We start from the raw sequence: 17378 nt of genomic DNA, 5'->3' as shown, positions 1-17378 counted from the left end.
GTCATGTGCCACCAAGGTTGGAACTGTTCCAAAGGATGTCTACGTTTTTGCTTGATTTTTAAAAATATTAAATTGCTCAGAAATATGATTCGGAAGCACAAATTTATTTTGAAACCCCGAAAGACATCATAATAAAGTTTTCGGATGCTAGCAAGCTTGTGAAGTCACAATAGGTTTTATTTTGAACCCAGTGGAGGTATTAATATATAAGTTTAGGTCATTAGATACTTCTGATCCCTCTTTTTTATGTACATAAGAAATTATAGGCTCAGTAGGACAGACAAAAGGAAAGGATGTCCCTCTGAAAAGTATTTAGAAGGAACTGTAATGCAGGGATCATGGACATGTTTGATTCATGAACAGGACTGTTTCTGGTGTCTCTCTCTTTTGGAAACTTCTGTCTTTTGGAAACTTCTGAGTGGGAGCCCTAAGGCCAGTAACTGAAGCTGCCCTTGCAGATTATGAATAAGATGGGGCACTTTCCCAGTGAGTCCCAAGATTAGTATTATACCCTGTAGGGGAATCTATTGGAGATAACCATAGAGACTGAGGCTTTTATAGCCCAAGGTGGTGGTGGTGATGGAGAAGCACCAGATAAAACTGTTAAAGAAAAAGAACCAAAACAAAAAAAGAGGTCCATACCTAGCAGACTATAAGCTACAATGAGTCAGAGTATACACTTTTTTTGGCAGATTTATTGATTTATTTTATTTTTGGCTGTGCTGAGTCTTCCTTGCTGCACTTGGGCTTTGTCTAGCTACAGCAGGAGGGGGCTGCTCTTCATTGCAACGCGTGGGCTTCTCATAGCAGTGGTTTCTCTTGTTGCAGAGCATTGGCTCTAGGGCGTGTGAGCTTCAGTGGTTGCAGCATATGGGCTCAGTAGTTGTGGCTTCCAGGCACCAGAGCAATAGCCCAGTAGTTGTGGCACACAGGCAGGCTTAGCTGATCTGCAGCATGTGGGAGCCTCTGCAACCAGGGCTCGAATTCATGTCTCCTGCATTGGCAAGTGGATTCTTAACCACTAGATCACCAGGGAAGCTCAGGGTATAAATTCTTAAAGATAACCTGTAGTACAATGGCCTCAATATAACTCTCCATTATTTACAGGATGGTGCATTAGGATGTTTTTGGTTAAGCCAAGTATTTTTTGTTTGTTTGAAAAATTGGTTGGTAAAATCCCAAAGTCTGAAAACACCAAATGCTGCCTAGGATGTGGACCAGTGAATTTATTAACGGTGACAATGCAAAATGGTACAGCCACATTAGCAGACATTTGGTAGTTTCTTACAAACCAAATATCCTCTTATCATATGATCCAGCAGTCATGCTCCTTGGTATTTAGCCGAAGGAACTGAAAACTTACGTCCATACAAAAACCTGCAACATGGATGTTTATAGTGGCTTTATTCAAAATTGCCAAAACTTGGGAACAACCAAGATGTCCTCCAGTTTGTGAATGGATAAATATTAATAAGCTGTGGCACATCCAGACAATGGAATAATAGTCAGCAATAAAAAGAGATGAACTATTAAGTCATGAAAAGACATGGAGGAACCTTAAATCCACATTGCTAAGTGAAAGAAGCCAATCTGAAAAGGCTTTATACTGTATGATTACAACAGTGTGACTTCTTGGAAATGGCAAAACTATGAAGGCAGTAAAAAGATTAGTCACATCAAGGGATTGGAGGAGAGAAAGGAAGGATGAATAGGCTGAGCAGAGAGGATTTTAGGGCAATGAAAACTATTAAACTCTTAAATCATAGTGATAGGTACACATCACTATACATTTGTCAAGACCCATAGAATGTGCAGCACCAACAGTGAACTCCAGGGTAGACTATGGACTTTGGAGGATCATGGCGTTTCAGTGTAGATCATCAGTTTTTATACCACGTACCTCTCTGGAACTCGGTTGGTCATTGAGTTACGTGGGGGCAGTCTGACTGGTTTTGGAACAAACTCTCCCTGTTGTTGCAGACAGCAGAATGGCTCCAAAGATAACTTCAGAGCTGCTTCGGCAGCTGAGACAAGCCATGAGGAACTTGGAGTATGTGACGGAACCAATCCAGGCCTACATCATCCCGTCGGGAGACGCCCATCAGGTACTGAGTGGAGATGGGCTGGTGATGGGATTCATCAACCCCTCCTTTGGTTTCCTCCTTTCTCCCCTCAGCATGTTTGTACTCTAGGATTCTAGTTGTCAAACCACATCTAAGTGTGTCCTCCAGGGCTTGGCACAGGGAACTGTGTCCATTTGAACAGTTTCTTAACCATAGGATTTCTCAGAGCCTTTGATATACTAGGGTGCACTGTGTAACTCTTAAGAAGCAGATGAAATACTCAGCATTTTCCAGATTTAAATGTCTGTGGAATTTCCAGTCATCTCAGAGTGGAGTAGGGGACTCCATGTTCCAGGGAATTCCTTTGTCTGTTGATCTTCAGTAGCAGTTTCTATACAATAATGGGTTCGAACTTGCTCCTTGAAGAGGGGAGAGAAAGGGGAGAATAGTATGTAAAGAGGAGAGGCCGCTGAAGAGGAGAATCTGGCAAGTGAAAGTGGTTGAAAGGTTAAAGGAGGAGGTGGGAGAGCAGGTGTTAAGTGTAGAAGCAGAAGATCAAGCAGGACAGGGAGTTGTTGGATGTGGGAAGACGTGGTGGCCGGGTACATTAATGTTAAGTTTAGTAGGCAGTGGGGAGATAGAGAGAGACGTGGGATTTAGGGTGGGGGTTTGGTAATGGAATTCTTCCATTCGCCTCTGTTGTTTAGATGAACAGGATTCAGAGTTTCATCTTTCGTCTTGACTGAGGACTGAACGTGAGTAGGTAGCAGAGCTAGCACAAGTCGGGCCTCAGGAGTGTAGGTAGCAGAGGAGGCGGGCATCCACCATTTAAGAAGGACAGACCTTGGCCTTATCCTCAGGGAACTCCTTTCTTCTTCCCCTGCCTGGGTACTTCTGATGGGCCCTTACCTGCTTCCTGTCTGTCCCAGAGTTCAGCCTTTGGACTTGGGCTTCAGGTCACATGGATTCTCTGCCAGATTCATCAGTGGTGTTTTTCATTCTCTTGCCTTTTAAGCATCAGGCAGTTGCCCTGGACTGATATGACTGTAACTGTCCTATCTCAGTATTGGGTGGGATGGTGGAGCACATCAGGTAGCAGTTGGTATAGGGTCTTCCGTAAGTCCCTGTATCAGTAAGGTTCTCCAGAGAGACAGAACCAAACACATGCATATGGGGAGAGAGGGAGAGAAAAGAGAGAGAGATTATGATATTTTGAGCAGTGGCTCACACAACATCAGCTCCCTTGGTTCTCAGGCTTTGGTTTGAACTGGAGTTACACCTCTGGCTTTCCTGGTTCTTCAGCTTGCAGAGGGTACCAGGGATGTTTTCACATCAAAGGCCTGAGAACCAGGAATGCTGAAGTCTGAGAGCAGGAAAAGATGGATGTCTCATCTCAAACAGGAGAGAGCAAATTTGCCCTTTCTGCTCCTTTTTGTTCTTTTTAGACTCTCAACGGATTGGATGCTGCCCCTGTATATCTGAGGGTGATCTTTATTGGGTCTGCCAACTCAAATGTTAATCTTTTCCAGAAACAACCTCACAGACACACCCAGAAATAATGTTTTACCAGCTTGCTATCTGGGAATCCCTTCACCCAGTCAAGGCCACCTAATATTAACCCTCACAGCCTCGCACACTGTTGTCTGAAATCGGGTCTGTCCTTTCAGAGTCTCACAAGCTGTCATGGAGCCCCAGCCAAACTCCTAATAGCTTTGCTTTATTTGTGAACCTTCACCTCCAGGTGAGGCCTCATTGTATGGAAAGATGTGACCTGTTAGTATTACTTGCTTCAACCTTTGAAGATTTTTTCCACTTAAGAGTGTATGGAAACTTTGTGATGTTGGTGTTTCAGTTTTCTTTTGCCTAAAGTTAGGATAAAATCTGCCTGTTTACGGACAGAGGAGCCTGGCAGGCTACAGTTCATAGTGTCGCAAAGAGCCGGACACCACTTAGTGACTAAATAACAACAAATAGGCCCAAAGCAATTTCTTATTCAACTTTGGGAATGGCAGCGACACTGGCCAAACCCCAGGTGATGTTCCAGGCTTCCGCTTAGTGTTTCATCTCCTATAATGGGTCTGGAATTTCAGAATTGGATGGCCCCTCCATGGATAAGAAAGCTGAATCTCTAATCGTGGAAAAATGTCCTGAAAACAGAAAGTTAAGCTTGCTTGATATTAGCTGTGATTTTTCATTGCAGAAGTTACTGTTTAGGCTCATAAGCTTATATTCTTGGACTCTTGCTGTCCTCTTCTCTTTCACCACACCCGCCCCCCATTTTTCTTTTATAATCTTTGACTATCATTTCTATTGCTGTAGCCTAGCCATCCGCCTTGCCAGGCAGGAGAAGCTGTGTTTTGTGTGTCTGATGCATGTTTCCTGACTGCCATAACAGGGCTAAGTGTTGGGTACTGGCTAAGTAGAGGGCCAGCAGTTGGCATATTGGTATGTGTATGGGCTCTAGAAACTGTCTGGGTTCTGGTGCCAGATTTGTCACTTAACTAGCTGCTTGATCTCAAGTTAGTTACCTCAAATTCCTAAGTGGTAGTTAAACTCTCTGGGTCTCAGTTTCCCTATCAGCAAAAAAGGGATAGTGACATACCTATCTCATAGGGCTGTTACTAGGATTAAATGAGTTAAAAGATATAAATGCTTAAAGTGTATCTGTCACCTAATAAGTCTCTTTATATTTGTTGCTATTATTACTATTATAGCGATGAATGAAGGGAAATGTTCCCTTAAAGAGTAGATAGCCCCTGTCACAAATATAACACAAAGTTCAACTAGTAAATCTCAAGGGAAGAACCCAGTCAGTCCAATAGAAATATGTGAGGCATGTATGTAGTTTAGCAATTCTAATATTTATGGTGGAAAAAAGGAAAAAGAAACAGTGAAACAATTTTTTTACCCCAGTATGTTTAACATATTGTCATTTCATCACATCATCAGTATAAAAATCATCAATGATATAATTTACATTCATTTTTTTATACTAGGGCTTAAATTCCGGTATCTACTTTATTACAGAACATCTCAACTTAAGTGTAGAGTGTAGACTGTTCATTGGAAATATTTGATCTGTATTTAGATTTCATAAGATCTACAGTTGAAAAGTGGACTTAGGTGCCAAAGTTTTTCCAAACATAGTTAAAAAAATTTATAATAATAGAGTCTTGAGCATCAGTTTTAAAATTTAAGTTAATTGAAATAAAATTAAACATTTAGTTTCTCAGTCACATTAGCCACATTTCAGGTGCTTGGTAGCCACATGTATCTGGGGGCTACTGTAATGGTCAGCACAGATTTAGGTAAAGTACAGACTGAGCTCATTGGTCAGAGAGAATATTTGAAGCTGGCAGGGTAAGGAAGGCTGCATGATGGAATTGCATCATGTTCACATTCCTATTTAAAGGTAGCAGGGACCCACTGTGGGTCTTTGGACAAGAGGGTGATGCGATCAGTCAGTGGGAGCAGTGTTCAGTGTAGACTGGAGAAGGGAGACACTGGGAACTGAGAGCCCTATTTGGAGGTCATTGCGGGATCCTGGAGTGAGGGTGCAGAGGTCCTGGACTTTGGTGCTGTCCTTAGGAGCAGGGAATAAGGGAAGGATTTAGAGGAGAAGCAGTGGATAGACTCGGAGAAGGCAATGGCAACCCACTCCAGTGTTCTTGCCTGGAGAATCCCAGGGACGGGGGAGCCTGGTGGGCTGCCATCTATGGGGTCACACGGAGTCGGACACGACTGAAGCGACTTAGCAGCAGCAGCAGCAGATAGACTGAGCATGAACCTTGCAGGCAGATGAATGAGGGAATGGGGAAGTTTGGAGACTGGGAGGGTTTGTGGTGCCATCCACAGAAAGAAATGAGAAGACCCACGTTCTTGTTTCGGGTCCGTGAAGAGGAAGGGCAAAGCTGGGATGACTGTGAAGTGGGGCCTGGGTCCGCGCCAGGACTTTGAGGCCAGGAAGGAGGGCTGGCTTTGCTTGTGACCTGCCGCAGCAGCCTCCTCAGTAATAGAGGGGCTGCTGTTCTCTGGGGCTCTTGTCCCCGGCTGTTTCCTTTCAGGCTGGATTCTGGGCTGATGGGATTTCTCCTCTGGGTCAGGGAGGGAGGGTGTTGGAGAAAGGAAGAAGAATCTTGAATTCTGTCCTTTGTGTACTTTCCAAACCAGAAATGCAGACACCCACACACTGTTGCTGGAGAGAATATGCATCCCAAATGCATGATTGTGCAAGGTCTTGGCGCTCCAGGGGTCTGCTCTTCTCTGTCCTCAGCAACTCTAAGGGTTTTTTCTTTTAAATTCAGAACAAGGGTTTTGGTGTTAATGAGTTTGGGCCCTGAGGGACTTTTACAGCAAGGATGTGTCCTTTTTCTCTTGTAATCTTCTTGTACTGTCGAAGTCAAATGTTGGGATTTGTGGGCACCGCTGGCCCCAAACCAGGAGAATCATTGGTTGGGGCCAGAACTGCCCTGGCACCACCTTTGAGAAATCTGAACTCTTCATCCCCTCCTTCTGTAAGGCCCCTCATTCTGCTTTTGGGCACAGCTTAGTCAAAAGATCACGTTCTGGCAGGGCTGACTCCGCCAACTTGAGTTTTTGGCTGTGTTTATGGTTCCTCCTTCTGGAAGACATGAATCAGATTTTCCTAGACTCTTTGGATTCTACTCCCATTCCTCCCGGAGTTGGCTTCCTGTTTTTTATTTCTTAAATAGGCTCTCTCCTGGGGTGGAGGTAGTGATTTTTATCCCACAGTGATTTCAGCCACTGTCTTAATTGGAGTAATGTTTGCTGTGGGAACACATCTCAAAGTTGCAGTGACTCGGTGCTGTATATAGAGCCTTATTTCGTTCCTTTGGCAGTCCAGAGTGGGTGCTCCTGGTTGGTGGGTGACTTTCTTCCACTAGAAAGAGGGGTGATTCAGGGATCCAGGCATTTTCCATCCTATGATGCCACCATTCCAGCTGGCGGAAGGGGAGTAGTATGGACAGGGCACATCCGTCTTGCATTGCCCTGACCCAGACAGCACTTCCCAACCAATCTGCATTGGTGAGAACCAGTCACGTGACCCCACCTAGCTGCAAGGGGGTCTGGGAAATGAAGTCCTAGATGGGAAACCAACCATTTTCAGTGACTGTACAGTAGGGAAAGGGTATCTTTGACTCTTTGGACTGCTATCCAGTGTTTTTCCTGTTACCTTGACTTCAGTTCAGTCAGTTCAGTTCAGTCACTCAGTCGTGTCCGACTGTTTGCAACCCCATGAATCGCAGCACTCCAGGCCTCCCTGTCCACCAACTCCCAGAGTTCACTCAGACTCACTCAGAGTCCATCGAGTCAGTGATGCCATCCAGCCATCTCATCCTCTGTCGTCCTCTTCTCCTCCTGCCCCCAATCCCTCCCAGCATCAGAGTCTTTTCCAATGAGTCAACTCTTCACATGAGGTGGCCAAAGTACTGGAGTTTCAGATTCAGCATCATTCCCTCCAAAGAAATCCCAGGGCTGATCTCCTTCAGAATGGACTGGTTGGATCTCCTTGCAGTCCAAGGGACTCTCAAGAGTCTTCTCCAACACCACAGTTCAAAAGCATCAATTCTTCGGCACTCAGCTTTCTTCACAGTCCAACTCTCACATCCATACATGACCACTGGAAAAACCATAGCCTTGCTTAGATGGACCTTTGTTGGCAAAGTAATGTCTCTGCTTTTCAATATGCTATCTAGGTTGGTCATAACTTTTCTTCCAAGGAGTAAGTATCTTTTAATTTCATGGCTGCAGTCACCATCTGCAGTGATTTTGGAGCCCCCCAAAAATAAAGTCTGACACTGTTTCCACTGTTTCCCCATCTCTTGGTTTCATTTAAAAGAGACGAAAATACTGAGGACTGGATGTTACCTCAGTGTTTGGAGTTTGGTGGTTCTCATCTCTGTTCACAGTCTGAACTCGGGGACTTCCTGTGCACACACAGCCATTTAGTCTTTCGGTTTCATTTTTTTTGAAAGCCTCATATATCTGAGGCATTGTGCCAGGCTTATGGCTTACGGAGGTGAAGGGCCAGTGGGGGGCACAGATGTCACCCCGCACAGGCTCACGTAACTTGAGTCATGCTTACCATGGCACCCAGCCATTGCCTTGCTTGCCCTGTTCAGTCTGCATGTGTCCATGTTGCTCACTCTTCTTAAAACCCAGCTCTGGTCACGTCACTACCCACTCTTGAACTTTTGTTCTCTATCTAGAACTTGCAGGAGAAAGTTCAAGCCTCTAAGTGTGGTGTTTGAGGTCCTTGACCATTGTCTTCAGCCTGCCTTTCCAGGAATCTCTGCTGCCACTCCCTAGAACGTTCTGCCTCAGCAGTCAGACTAATCGTTCACTGTCCTGCCACAAACCTCTGCTTCTGGGCCTTCTTGAACTTTCTCCCTCCCTGTGTTACCTTCCTGCTTCTCCTCACCTGTCTGTGGTGGGCCAGGTCTAACCTCTGAGCTTGGCCTGAAGGATTCAGATCACATCTGAGTTTGAAACTATAGCAGATACCATACTGCATATGCAGCATAATTCATGTGCTGATTATTAGGGCTGATGTTTCACTGACACCTGTCTTATTTTGTTTGCTGGACTGTCCACTCTGAGAAGATATTTTCTTATGTTTCCCATAGGGTCTAGGTCATCATCTGGTAGTAATAAGTGCTGTAGTTTATCAAAAGCTTAGCATGTGCTAGTTTCTTTATGTTACACCTCAACCCTCCCACATGGGTGTTTTTATCATCCCTGCCTTACAGATGAAAAATTGAACCTTAAGGTTTACCCAGCCAGTAAGTGCGGAAGCCAGGCTTGAACACAGGTTTGATTCCTGGGTGTGGGAGTCACCTGTCACATGGTTGATGAAAGAGGTGAATTCACATAGAGGTGAATGGGGGGCATACCTGTGTTCCTGGTTCCCTCAGAGTTTATAATCCAATTGTGCAGACCAGATGTGCAGTCTCTATACAGAATAAAAGATGTTGCTTGGCAATGTGGCAAGGGCATGGACTTTGGAATGTCAGACCTGAGATCAGATCTCAGCTCTGCTTTTAGAGCAGTGGTGTCTTGGGGAGGTAAGTAGGTAATTTACTTCTCTGAGCTGCTGTTTCTTTTCTTTTTTTTTTTAACCTGTAAGTAGGTAGGATGATACCTTCCAGAGCTGCTGTTAAGATTAGAATTAGGGGGAATGAAGATAGTTACTGGCAACTATGCAGTCTTAGCCAGTATTATTTGTTATCATCACCCAGGGTGGGGGGCATGGATCAATGCCAATGTGGATGGTTCTGTGAAATTCAGAGATGTGGGAGGTCTCTGAAAGCTGGGTAGGTCAGAAAGCTTGTGGAAAGGGGCAAGTGTGAGCTGGATTATGAGATATGGCTGAGGCTTTCTTTTTTTTTTTCCTGTAGCTTACTGATACGCTTTATTTGGCTGTGTGTTATTTCATTGTTTGAATTAGATGCCAACATTTAAAAATGGGATGGTATCTCACGAACATACATCTATTTAGCCTCTCCTGAAATACTGAAGGTGGAGCCCACACAGCAGCATGACAGGAATCAGAGCTGAGTAGGAGCTGCTCTCTAGAAAAGGCAGTCCCTTGTCCTGCTTTACTCTTTTAGTTTACCTGCCGTACCCTACGGCTTATGAGTTCAGAACCCCAGTTATAATCCCTTCTGGTCTTCTTCCTGTTGGACAAAGCATTAGCTTCCTGTTGCTGCTGTAGCAAACTTAGTGGCTTATCCTGGCACACATTTATTATCTTCCAGCTGTGGAAGGCTGGAATCAGCAGGGGTTGGTGACTTCTGGAGGCTCTGGGGACAGTCCATTTCCTTGTCTTCTCCAGTTTCTAGAGGCCACCTCCATTTCTTGCCTCGGAGCTTTTTCCCCATTTTCAAAGAGGTGGCTAAAGTCTGAAGTATGAAGAAAGGTTCATCTTTCTTCCTGCTTGTTTACTTATTCCACAAGTATTGGTTGTGGGCCTGTGCCTTGTTCAGGGACAGTGACAAACAAGACAGACAAACACCCTGATCTCCTGGTGTTACATTCTGGTGGGCAGGACAATGCAGTAACAGCATGAAGGAGCCATGAAGGAGAGCACGTGCTAAACCGAGAGACAGAAGAGGCTGCGTGGCTCCTGGAGCTGGATAGTAAGCTTCTCTGTGAAGGCGACAGCTGACCTGAAATATAAGGAGCTAGCCGTGCCATGATGAGAGGGAGGCTTTGACAGGCACAAGGAAGAGCGCGTGCAGAGGCCCTGAAGGAGGAGTGAGATCGGAAAGTGCAAGGAGCAAGAAGCAGGTGGTGTGGCTGGAGTGCTGTGAATGGGTGGGTTGTCGGAGGACCGTTCTGGGAGGAGAGCAGGGCTTGATCAAGCCATGTTCTGGGGACTGTGCTGGGGTCTGAATTTTACCCCAAGTGTGTTGGGAAGTCACTGACGGGTTGTAAGTATGCTGCTAATGAGATGTGATTTCCCAGGTGCTGCCAGTGGTAAAGAATCCGCCTGCCAGTGCAGGAGATGCAAGAGACATGAGTTTGGTACCTGGGTCAGGAAGATCTGCTGGAGTAGGGAATGGCAACCCACTCCAGTATGCTTGCCTGGAAAATCCCATGGACAGAGGAGCCTGGTGGGCTACAATCCATAGGGTCACAAAGAGTCAGACATGACTAAGCATGCATCCCCTTGAAAACCATAACATATACACACACACACATGCTATTATGATGCACACACATATACACACACATGCTAATATATACACACACACACATAGACACATGCTAATATGATATATACACACACACACAGTTTGAAAAGCTCGCTGTGAGTTAAGAGTGGATTGCAGGGGCAGTGGTCCAAGTAGAGATGAGGGAGGCTTGGATGGGGGTATTAAAGATGGAGAGACATTATAGTTTTGGAGAAAAAGCCAATGGCTGTGTTTCTTTGAGCCTTTTCCCTAGTATGCTAAGGCTTTGGCGTATTTTAGGCATTTTGCTGCTCTCTAGGGAGAATGTTCCCAGGCTTTGCCAGCTTCATGGCTGAGGAAAGTGGGGGAGGCTTGGGCCAGTGCTTGTCTGGCGTCTGCTTAGCCTTGTTGGTGTGGAGGTGACAGCTTCGGTCAGCGATGTCTTTCTGGCATGTTGACCACTTAGGTCATGTCTAGACATTCTTACCCCAGCCCTCATCTTGATCCCAAACCAAACTCGTCCACCTGCTGTTAATTCCACCTCTCTTCAGAGAAACTCTAGGTAAACCCCTGGGGGCCCCATGCCTCCTTCCAGGCTTCCCCAGGTTGGGAGCGGGCACTCTTCTGTCCCTGTGTGCCAGAGCCAAGCCAGATCAAGGTCAGCAGTTCTTCTCTGCCAGCCCCTCACCCCAGTCCTTGCTGTGTGTCAAGCGGGAGAGCCCCAAGCCAAGGGGACCTGTTGTCACTCACGTGTCTGTTCTGGGTCTTCTCTCTTGTGTGCTGTGTCCTCTTGTGTGCTGTGATTGTTAGCACAAGGGTTTAGTTTTCCCAGCCTCTCTCCTGCTTTTTCAGCACTCAGGAAGGAGACATTGGTATCATCTCTTCTCTTGTGTATGTGCAGTACCCTCAGGTTTCTGGTGAGTTGTGCGGAACCTGTACTTGCTATTCCTCACAACAGAACTTGGACAAGGGTGGGAACCCACTCCCCCATCTTGGCCTTTTTTTTTTTTTTTTCCAGTCTTGCACTCAATAATTGCTGGGTTAATAAACAAAGGACTCTACAGTTCATCATTGATGCTGGTGGCCATTTCTTTCTGTGTGCTTAGTGCTATCTGGTCAATGTTCCTTTGTGTTTTGGGGATCAAACATTTGCTTGCCGTTGCAGTCAACCATCTGAAATGACCCGTTGTGGAAGTGAGGACTGAGGCTGAGAGAGCCGGGGAGATGCATCAGAGCACGTAACTGGGCCTGCTGGAGGGCAGCTGGGGCTCAGAGATCACAGAGCTCCTTCATGCCGCCATTGTGATTCTCTGTGGCCTTTCCAGCACCTCTGTGGGTCATGGTCTGTGACTGGTCTGAGGCTGCAATTATGACTGCCTTGGTGAAAGGGGAGGCTTTCATCTACGTGGCAGGAATGAAACCCGGGAGCCTGTTTTCCCCCTATGTTGTGTTGATTGTCCCCAAATGCCCTCGGGTCCAGCCAGTGCCTACCCTCCCCGCCCTTCTCTATCCTGAGCATTCTGGTTGCACCACTGGGGGTCTTAGTTCTCCCACCGGGGATCAAACCTGAGCCGCCTCCATTGGAAGCACAGAATCTTAGCCCCTGGAGCACCCTCTCCTAAGCATTCTTAACCCTGCCAGGTCCTTTAGCTCGGGAACAACCTGCTGACAGAAGCAACAGCAGCTCTGGGCTCAAGCAGATCAGATCCTGGCCCTGCTGCTGGCCTGTTAGTTACTTAAAGATTCTGTCTTTGAACCTCAATTTTCTAATTTGCTATTGGTCTTATCCCAGAGAGTCATTTTGAGGATGCAAGATGATGTATTTAGTAGGGCAGTGTGGCACAGGGCTTGAGTTGAGCTCTGGAGCTGACTGCCCGGGTTCAAATCCTGACTCTGCTCCTTTTGAGCTGTGTGATTTTGGACAAGTTCCTTGAGTCTCTGTGCCTTACTGGCACAAAAGTACACACTGTGGCCTCGTACCGTCTCCCCAGGAATGGAACCTCTTACTTTCTTCTCCCTGATCCCATTCCATTCAGAGGCTGGGGAGGACCTGGATTTGAACATGACGTTTTATTTTGCTGAAGCCTTCTGGGTTGGAGGAAGCATTTGTTCCCTAACAGGAAGGGACAGGGTCTGCGTGGGAGAGATTGGTGACACTGCCTTGGATGGGGGATACAGACAGGAAGTTCAGAAATAAGCTGATAGCTAAAGAGAATTAAGTTAGAGAGTTATTGGCACATAAAACAGAAATTCAGGCTTTTCAGAAAAATAACAGATGCCTGAATGTCAGTGGCAAGGAAGGGAGAAGGCTATCAGATTGTTTTTGAGTAAGATCTCAGCGAGGAAAGAGCGGTTTGGATCTATTTCTCTTGCTTTGTTTTCCAGGTGAAAAAAATCGAGGCTCAAGGGAGCAGCCCTTTTAGCCCTTAATTAATTAGGGTCGCCTATAGCGTGCACTAATCTTTTTTTTTTAATGTTCAGTTTGCCTTTTCGGCTAGATTGTCAGTTCCTTGAAGGCAGGTGCCCAGCTTTTGCCAGCCTCTGTGGTCCTGCTGGGCTGTGACTGATCAAGGTCCACTTTCTTGACCTCTCTGTTTTCCAGAGTGAGTACATTGCTCCGTGTGATTGTCGGCGCGCCTTTGTCTCTGGATTTGATGGCTCTGCAGGTGAGTCACTAAATTCTCTCTTTGTCCTTGTGGTACTTGTGTTCGCCTCCCTAAAATAACTGGACCCAGTTTCAGTCTGTGATACAGAACCAAAGAGAAAATACAGACCAGAAGTCCCCATTGACCCTCTGCAGAGGGGGCGTGGTCCCGGCGCCTGCAGCTCCTAGGCTTACGTGTTAGTGACTCTCTTCTCTCATGTGTTAATGATGCTTCTTTTTAATGACTTTGTTTTTCAAGTCAAAAAATTTTATTTTAAAAACAGTCTTGGGGGACTTCCCTGGTTATCTAGTGGGAAAGAATTCGCCTTCAAAGCAGGGGATGCATGTTTGATCCCTGGTGGGGGAACTAAGATCCCACATGCCTGGGGCAGCCAAACCCTCCTGCTGCAACCAGGGAAGCCTGCAGGCTCTTGAGGCTGCCTGCCACAATGAAGACCCAGTACAGCCAAAAAAAATATTGTTGAACTTTTTATTAAATATAACATGCACACAGATAAGTATATCATGAATACCCCTGTGTAACTGGCACTGCAGATAAGAAGTGGGACATGAATGGCATCCTCAGGACCCCTTCCTTCGCTTTTTGGTCCTCTGTAATTCTCTAAGCGCTTAACTCTTGGTTTCTCCCCTTTCCCTTTCAACTTGAATAATAAAGATTAATGTTGAGCTACACTGGCGCGCTGCATTAATTTTCCAAGAGCTGTTGCGCCCTTGAGTTTCAGGGTGGGTTTCCCCTTTAGGCTCCCATCCTCTTAAGTGGCTGGGTTTGACGGGAGCCCCTCTCCTCACAATTAGCGCACTGCTTCCATTGATGTAGGTGCATGTGTTGGTTGGCACATTCCATCTGGTTTAGGCTGACACCTCTGCTGAAAGCCCTGAGTTCTTCTGGGCCTGTGGGAGCTGAGGGCGGTAGAGGTGGAGATATAAACTCCCTGCGTCTCCCTGAATGCTCACAGCGCCCAGGTGGTCTCTCTTGGGAAGGGCAAAACACCTCCCTTGGGGCGTCTGTTGGAGCAGGTGGCTGTGATTGCTGAGAAGGAACCATTTCCAGCTCACTCCTGGCCCTCTGTCCACAGACCTCTGTCCTCCTGGCCTTGACTCACGTCATGCACATGGGCTCCTTTCTATGCAGGGACCAGTACCCGGGCTGCCTCCAGACTGCTGCTTTCAGCGGTTGGGCCACAGCTGGTTGTCAGTGGTACCATCTTCTCTTGCCTGGAGGTTTCCTTGGAGTCAGAGGCCTACCTGCTCCCCTCAAAGTGGGGGTGGGTGGTGGGGCCACACGGAGTCTGGGGCCTCTCACTGTGCTCGCCTGCCTGCTGCCATTCTGGGCAGCTTCTAGGTGTTTGTCAGGAACCTCTCTCATTCCTTTGCTCCCCTCCTCCAGGCACAGCCATAGTCACAGAAGAGCATGCGGCCATGTGGACTGACGGGCGCTACTTTCTCCAGGCTGCCAAGCAGATGGACAGCAACTGGACACTCATGAAGATGGGTGCGTAGAGGCACAGCCGTCTCAAGCTTAGCTGGCTGGCTCAGGAGGAGACCCTGGAGCTCCTCAGGGCTTCTGGATCTTAACCCTTTTATGGGATCAGGGACCGCTTTTAGAATCCAAGGTGTCTTAGTAACAAACTACCGTAGATGGGGTGGCATCTACAGAAATTTAGAGAAGGGATACGTGTATATGTATGGCTGAGTACCTTCACTCTTCACCTGAAGCTACCAAAGCATTGTTAATCGGCTGTTGTTGTTCAGTTGCCCAGTCGTACCCAACTCTTTGTGACCCCATGGACTGCAGCTATACCCCAATACAAAATAAAAAGTCTAAAGTTTTGGCGGGAGAAAGTTTTTTCAGCGGAAATTTATCTTTTCATGGCTGGTGGCTGGAAATCTAAAAGTCTAAAGTTTTGGGGGGAAAAATTATTTTTTCAACAGAAATTTAATTTTTCATGGCTAGTGGCTGGAAGTATGAAATGAGGGTGCTAGTGTGGTCAGACTGGTGAGAGCTGACTTCCTGGCGTGCAGACAGCCACCTTCTCACTTATCCTTACATGGTTCTCTCTCTCTCTTCCTCTTAGAAGGTTACCAATCCTACTGGATTAGAATTCTACCGTATGACTTCATTTAACCTTCAGTATCTCCTAAGCCCCTGTCTCCAAACATTGGTCACATTGTGAGGTAGGGTTTCAATGTATGAATTTTGAGGGGAAACAGTCCAGTTCATGGTACAAGGAAGAACAAGGAAGTGACAGGCTTCTATATACATACCATCACGCATTCAGTTTTGGAAGGCCCTGGCTCAGAACCCTCGTTTCAGTGAGGAGTAGCTGAGGGCCAGAGAGGACCTTGTGCCTTTGACTCATGCCCTGGGGGCCTTCCCACTGCTCTCTGCTGCCTCATGATTTTAAATGAGGTGAAGGTAAGGGGCCCCTGGCAGCTGAGCTAGGAAGCTCTCCCTCTGAGAATCCTGGCAGCTTAGCCACAGGGCAAGAGCATGGGTCTGCAGCTTTCTTGGGCAAGTTACTTCATCTTCAGTTTCCTCATCTATAAAGTGGAATGATAATTGTACCATAAAATGGCGAGGATTAAAGAAATAATATATGGAAAGCATGGAGCTCGGTGTTTATTGGATAAGGATAATGTGTGTGTGTGTGTGTACACGGGTTTTTCATTTAATTGCGTGCTGTATTTTTCCTTGTCATCAGAGTAGTCTTTTGAAATATGGTTTTAGTGATTGTACAAAGGTGCAGCCTGCTGCATTTTGAACTTGGACAATAGAAGGAGGGGAAAGCAGCTGCCAGGGCTGAGTGAGGAAGAGGAGAAAAGGCCAAATCCCTGATGTTTCTTGTTTGTTGTTGGAAGTTATGAGGAAATCGGGTTGTTACCAGACTCACAGTTCAGGGAGCAGAGGGCTGTTGATACTGAGTTGAGCTGACCCCAGGATCTATTACTGAGGTTGTGTGTGTGTGTGTGCGCGCGCGCACGCCTGCATGCTCCACACACTTTCCATATGCATGTATGAATGTTTGGCTTAGGGAGGAATTAAGAATGTTTTTATCCTGGCAATGGGTTTATTTTAAACTTGGGTTTCTCAAAATTCTTTTAAAATATAGAAACGTCAACACTGCAGCTTGGTGTTGTCCCAGTTGCGTTCTCTCTCACACACACGCACAGGCCTTCGGGATTGTGGGGCTGTTAGAAGTGGATAGGCCTCTAGGCCTTCGTACTTTTTGATTACATGCCTCTCTGTTGCTGGTTCATGCGCCCTTAGCATATATGTATATTTGTTTATATGTTAGATGCATGTGCTATGTCCATGTGTATTTCAGATACAAGCAAAGTTTAATATCTTAATTTTTCAGAAGAAGTACAAATGGAAGTTCTGATACTCTCTGCTTGCACCCCAGGGTCTCTTTTAATGTGCTCCTGGGATGTGAGCATCTCTCTTTGGGGCCTAAACTCCAGCTGTTAAGATATGTCAGTGCTTTGGGGGTTATCTGCCTCTTCCCTAGACCAGCCCTGGGGGAGGAGTCCTTCTTCCCTCCAAGCCGTCTCTAGCCTCTGCCCGCAGCCCGCCTCCTCACTGGCTCTCCTGTGTAGGGAGGTTCTGGTAGGTGTGGCTGGGGAGTGGTTGATCCCTGGGGTTTTGCCCAGCATCTGTCTGCTAGGAGATGATATGACTTCACCCTGTGAAAGTTATACTAGGGGCATTCAAGGAACTTGCTTAATAATTGGCTTGTTTAGCGGTTTGAGGAAAAAATAGGAAAGAATCAGATAGGAAAATCACTCAGTGCAGTTTCTAGGCAGGCTTTTAGAATTGAGATTCGTGAGCTCATTTCTTTATAAACCTTTGACCGTCCGTTATGTGGTTATCAGTACTCAGGGAAGGTAGTAAAAGTCAGTACTGTTTTGGAATATGTGAACTTTCACTCTTTGATATTTTACCGAAATGTTTGT

General features: G+C 46.3%; 1 protein-coding gene across 11 annotated transcripts in view; it reads left to right on the top strand.

Moving 5' to 3' along the window:
• XPNPEP1 (X-prolyl aminopeptidase 1) overlaps positions 1-17378 on the top strand; it is a 51912-nt gene that overhangs the window by 9824 nt on the left and 24710 nt on the right. For all 11 annotated transcript variants that reach the window (XR_015155367.1, XR_015155366.1, XR_015155365.1 and 8 more), the window contains 3 exons: positions 1981-2105; positions 13362-13425; positions 14812-14916. Coding sequence is in view for 7 of the 11 variants with exons in the window: in XM_086377843.1 (XP_086233969.1) it covers positions 1981-2105; positions 13362-13425; positions 14812-14916 (294 nt within the window). In the remaining 4 variants the exon portion in view is untranslated. The remainder of the gene's footprint in view (positions 1-1980; positions 2106-13361; positions 13426-14811; positions 14917-17378) is intronic.

Source organism: Bos grunniens, chromosome 26 (genome assembly GCF_055505025.1).
Source record: "Bos grunniens cultivar Pamir isolate PY7600 chromosome 26, Bosgru_T2T1.0, whole genome shotgun sequence".
Classification (NCBI taxonomy): domain Eukaryota; kingdom Metazoa; phylum Chordata; class Mammalia; order Artiodactyla; family Bovidae; genus Bos; species Bos grunniens.
Note: the sequence above shows the minus strand (reverse complement) of the source record. Positions and strands in the feature narration are given on the sequence as shown.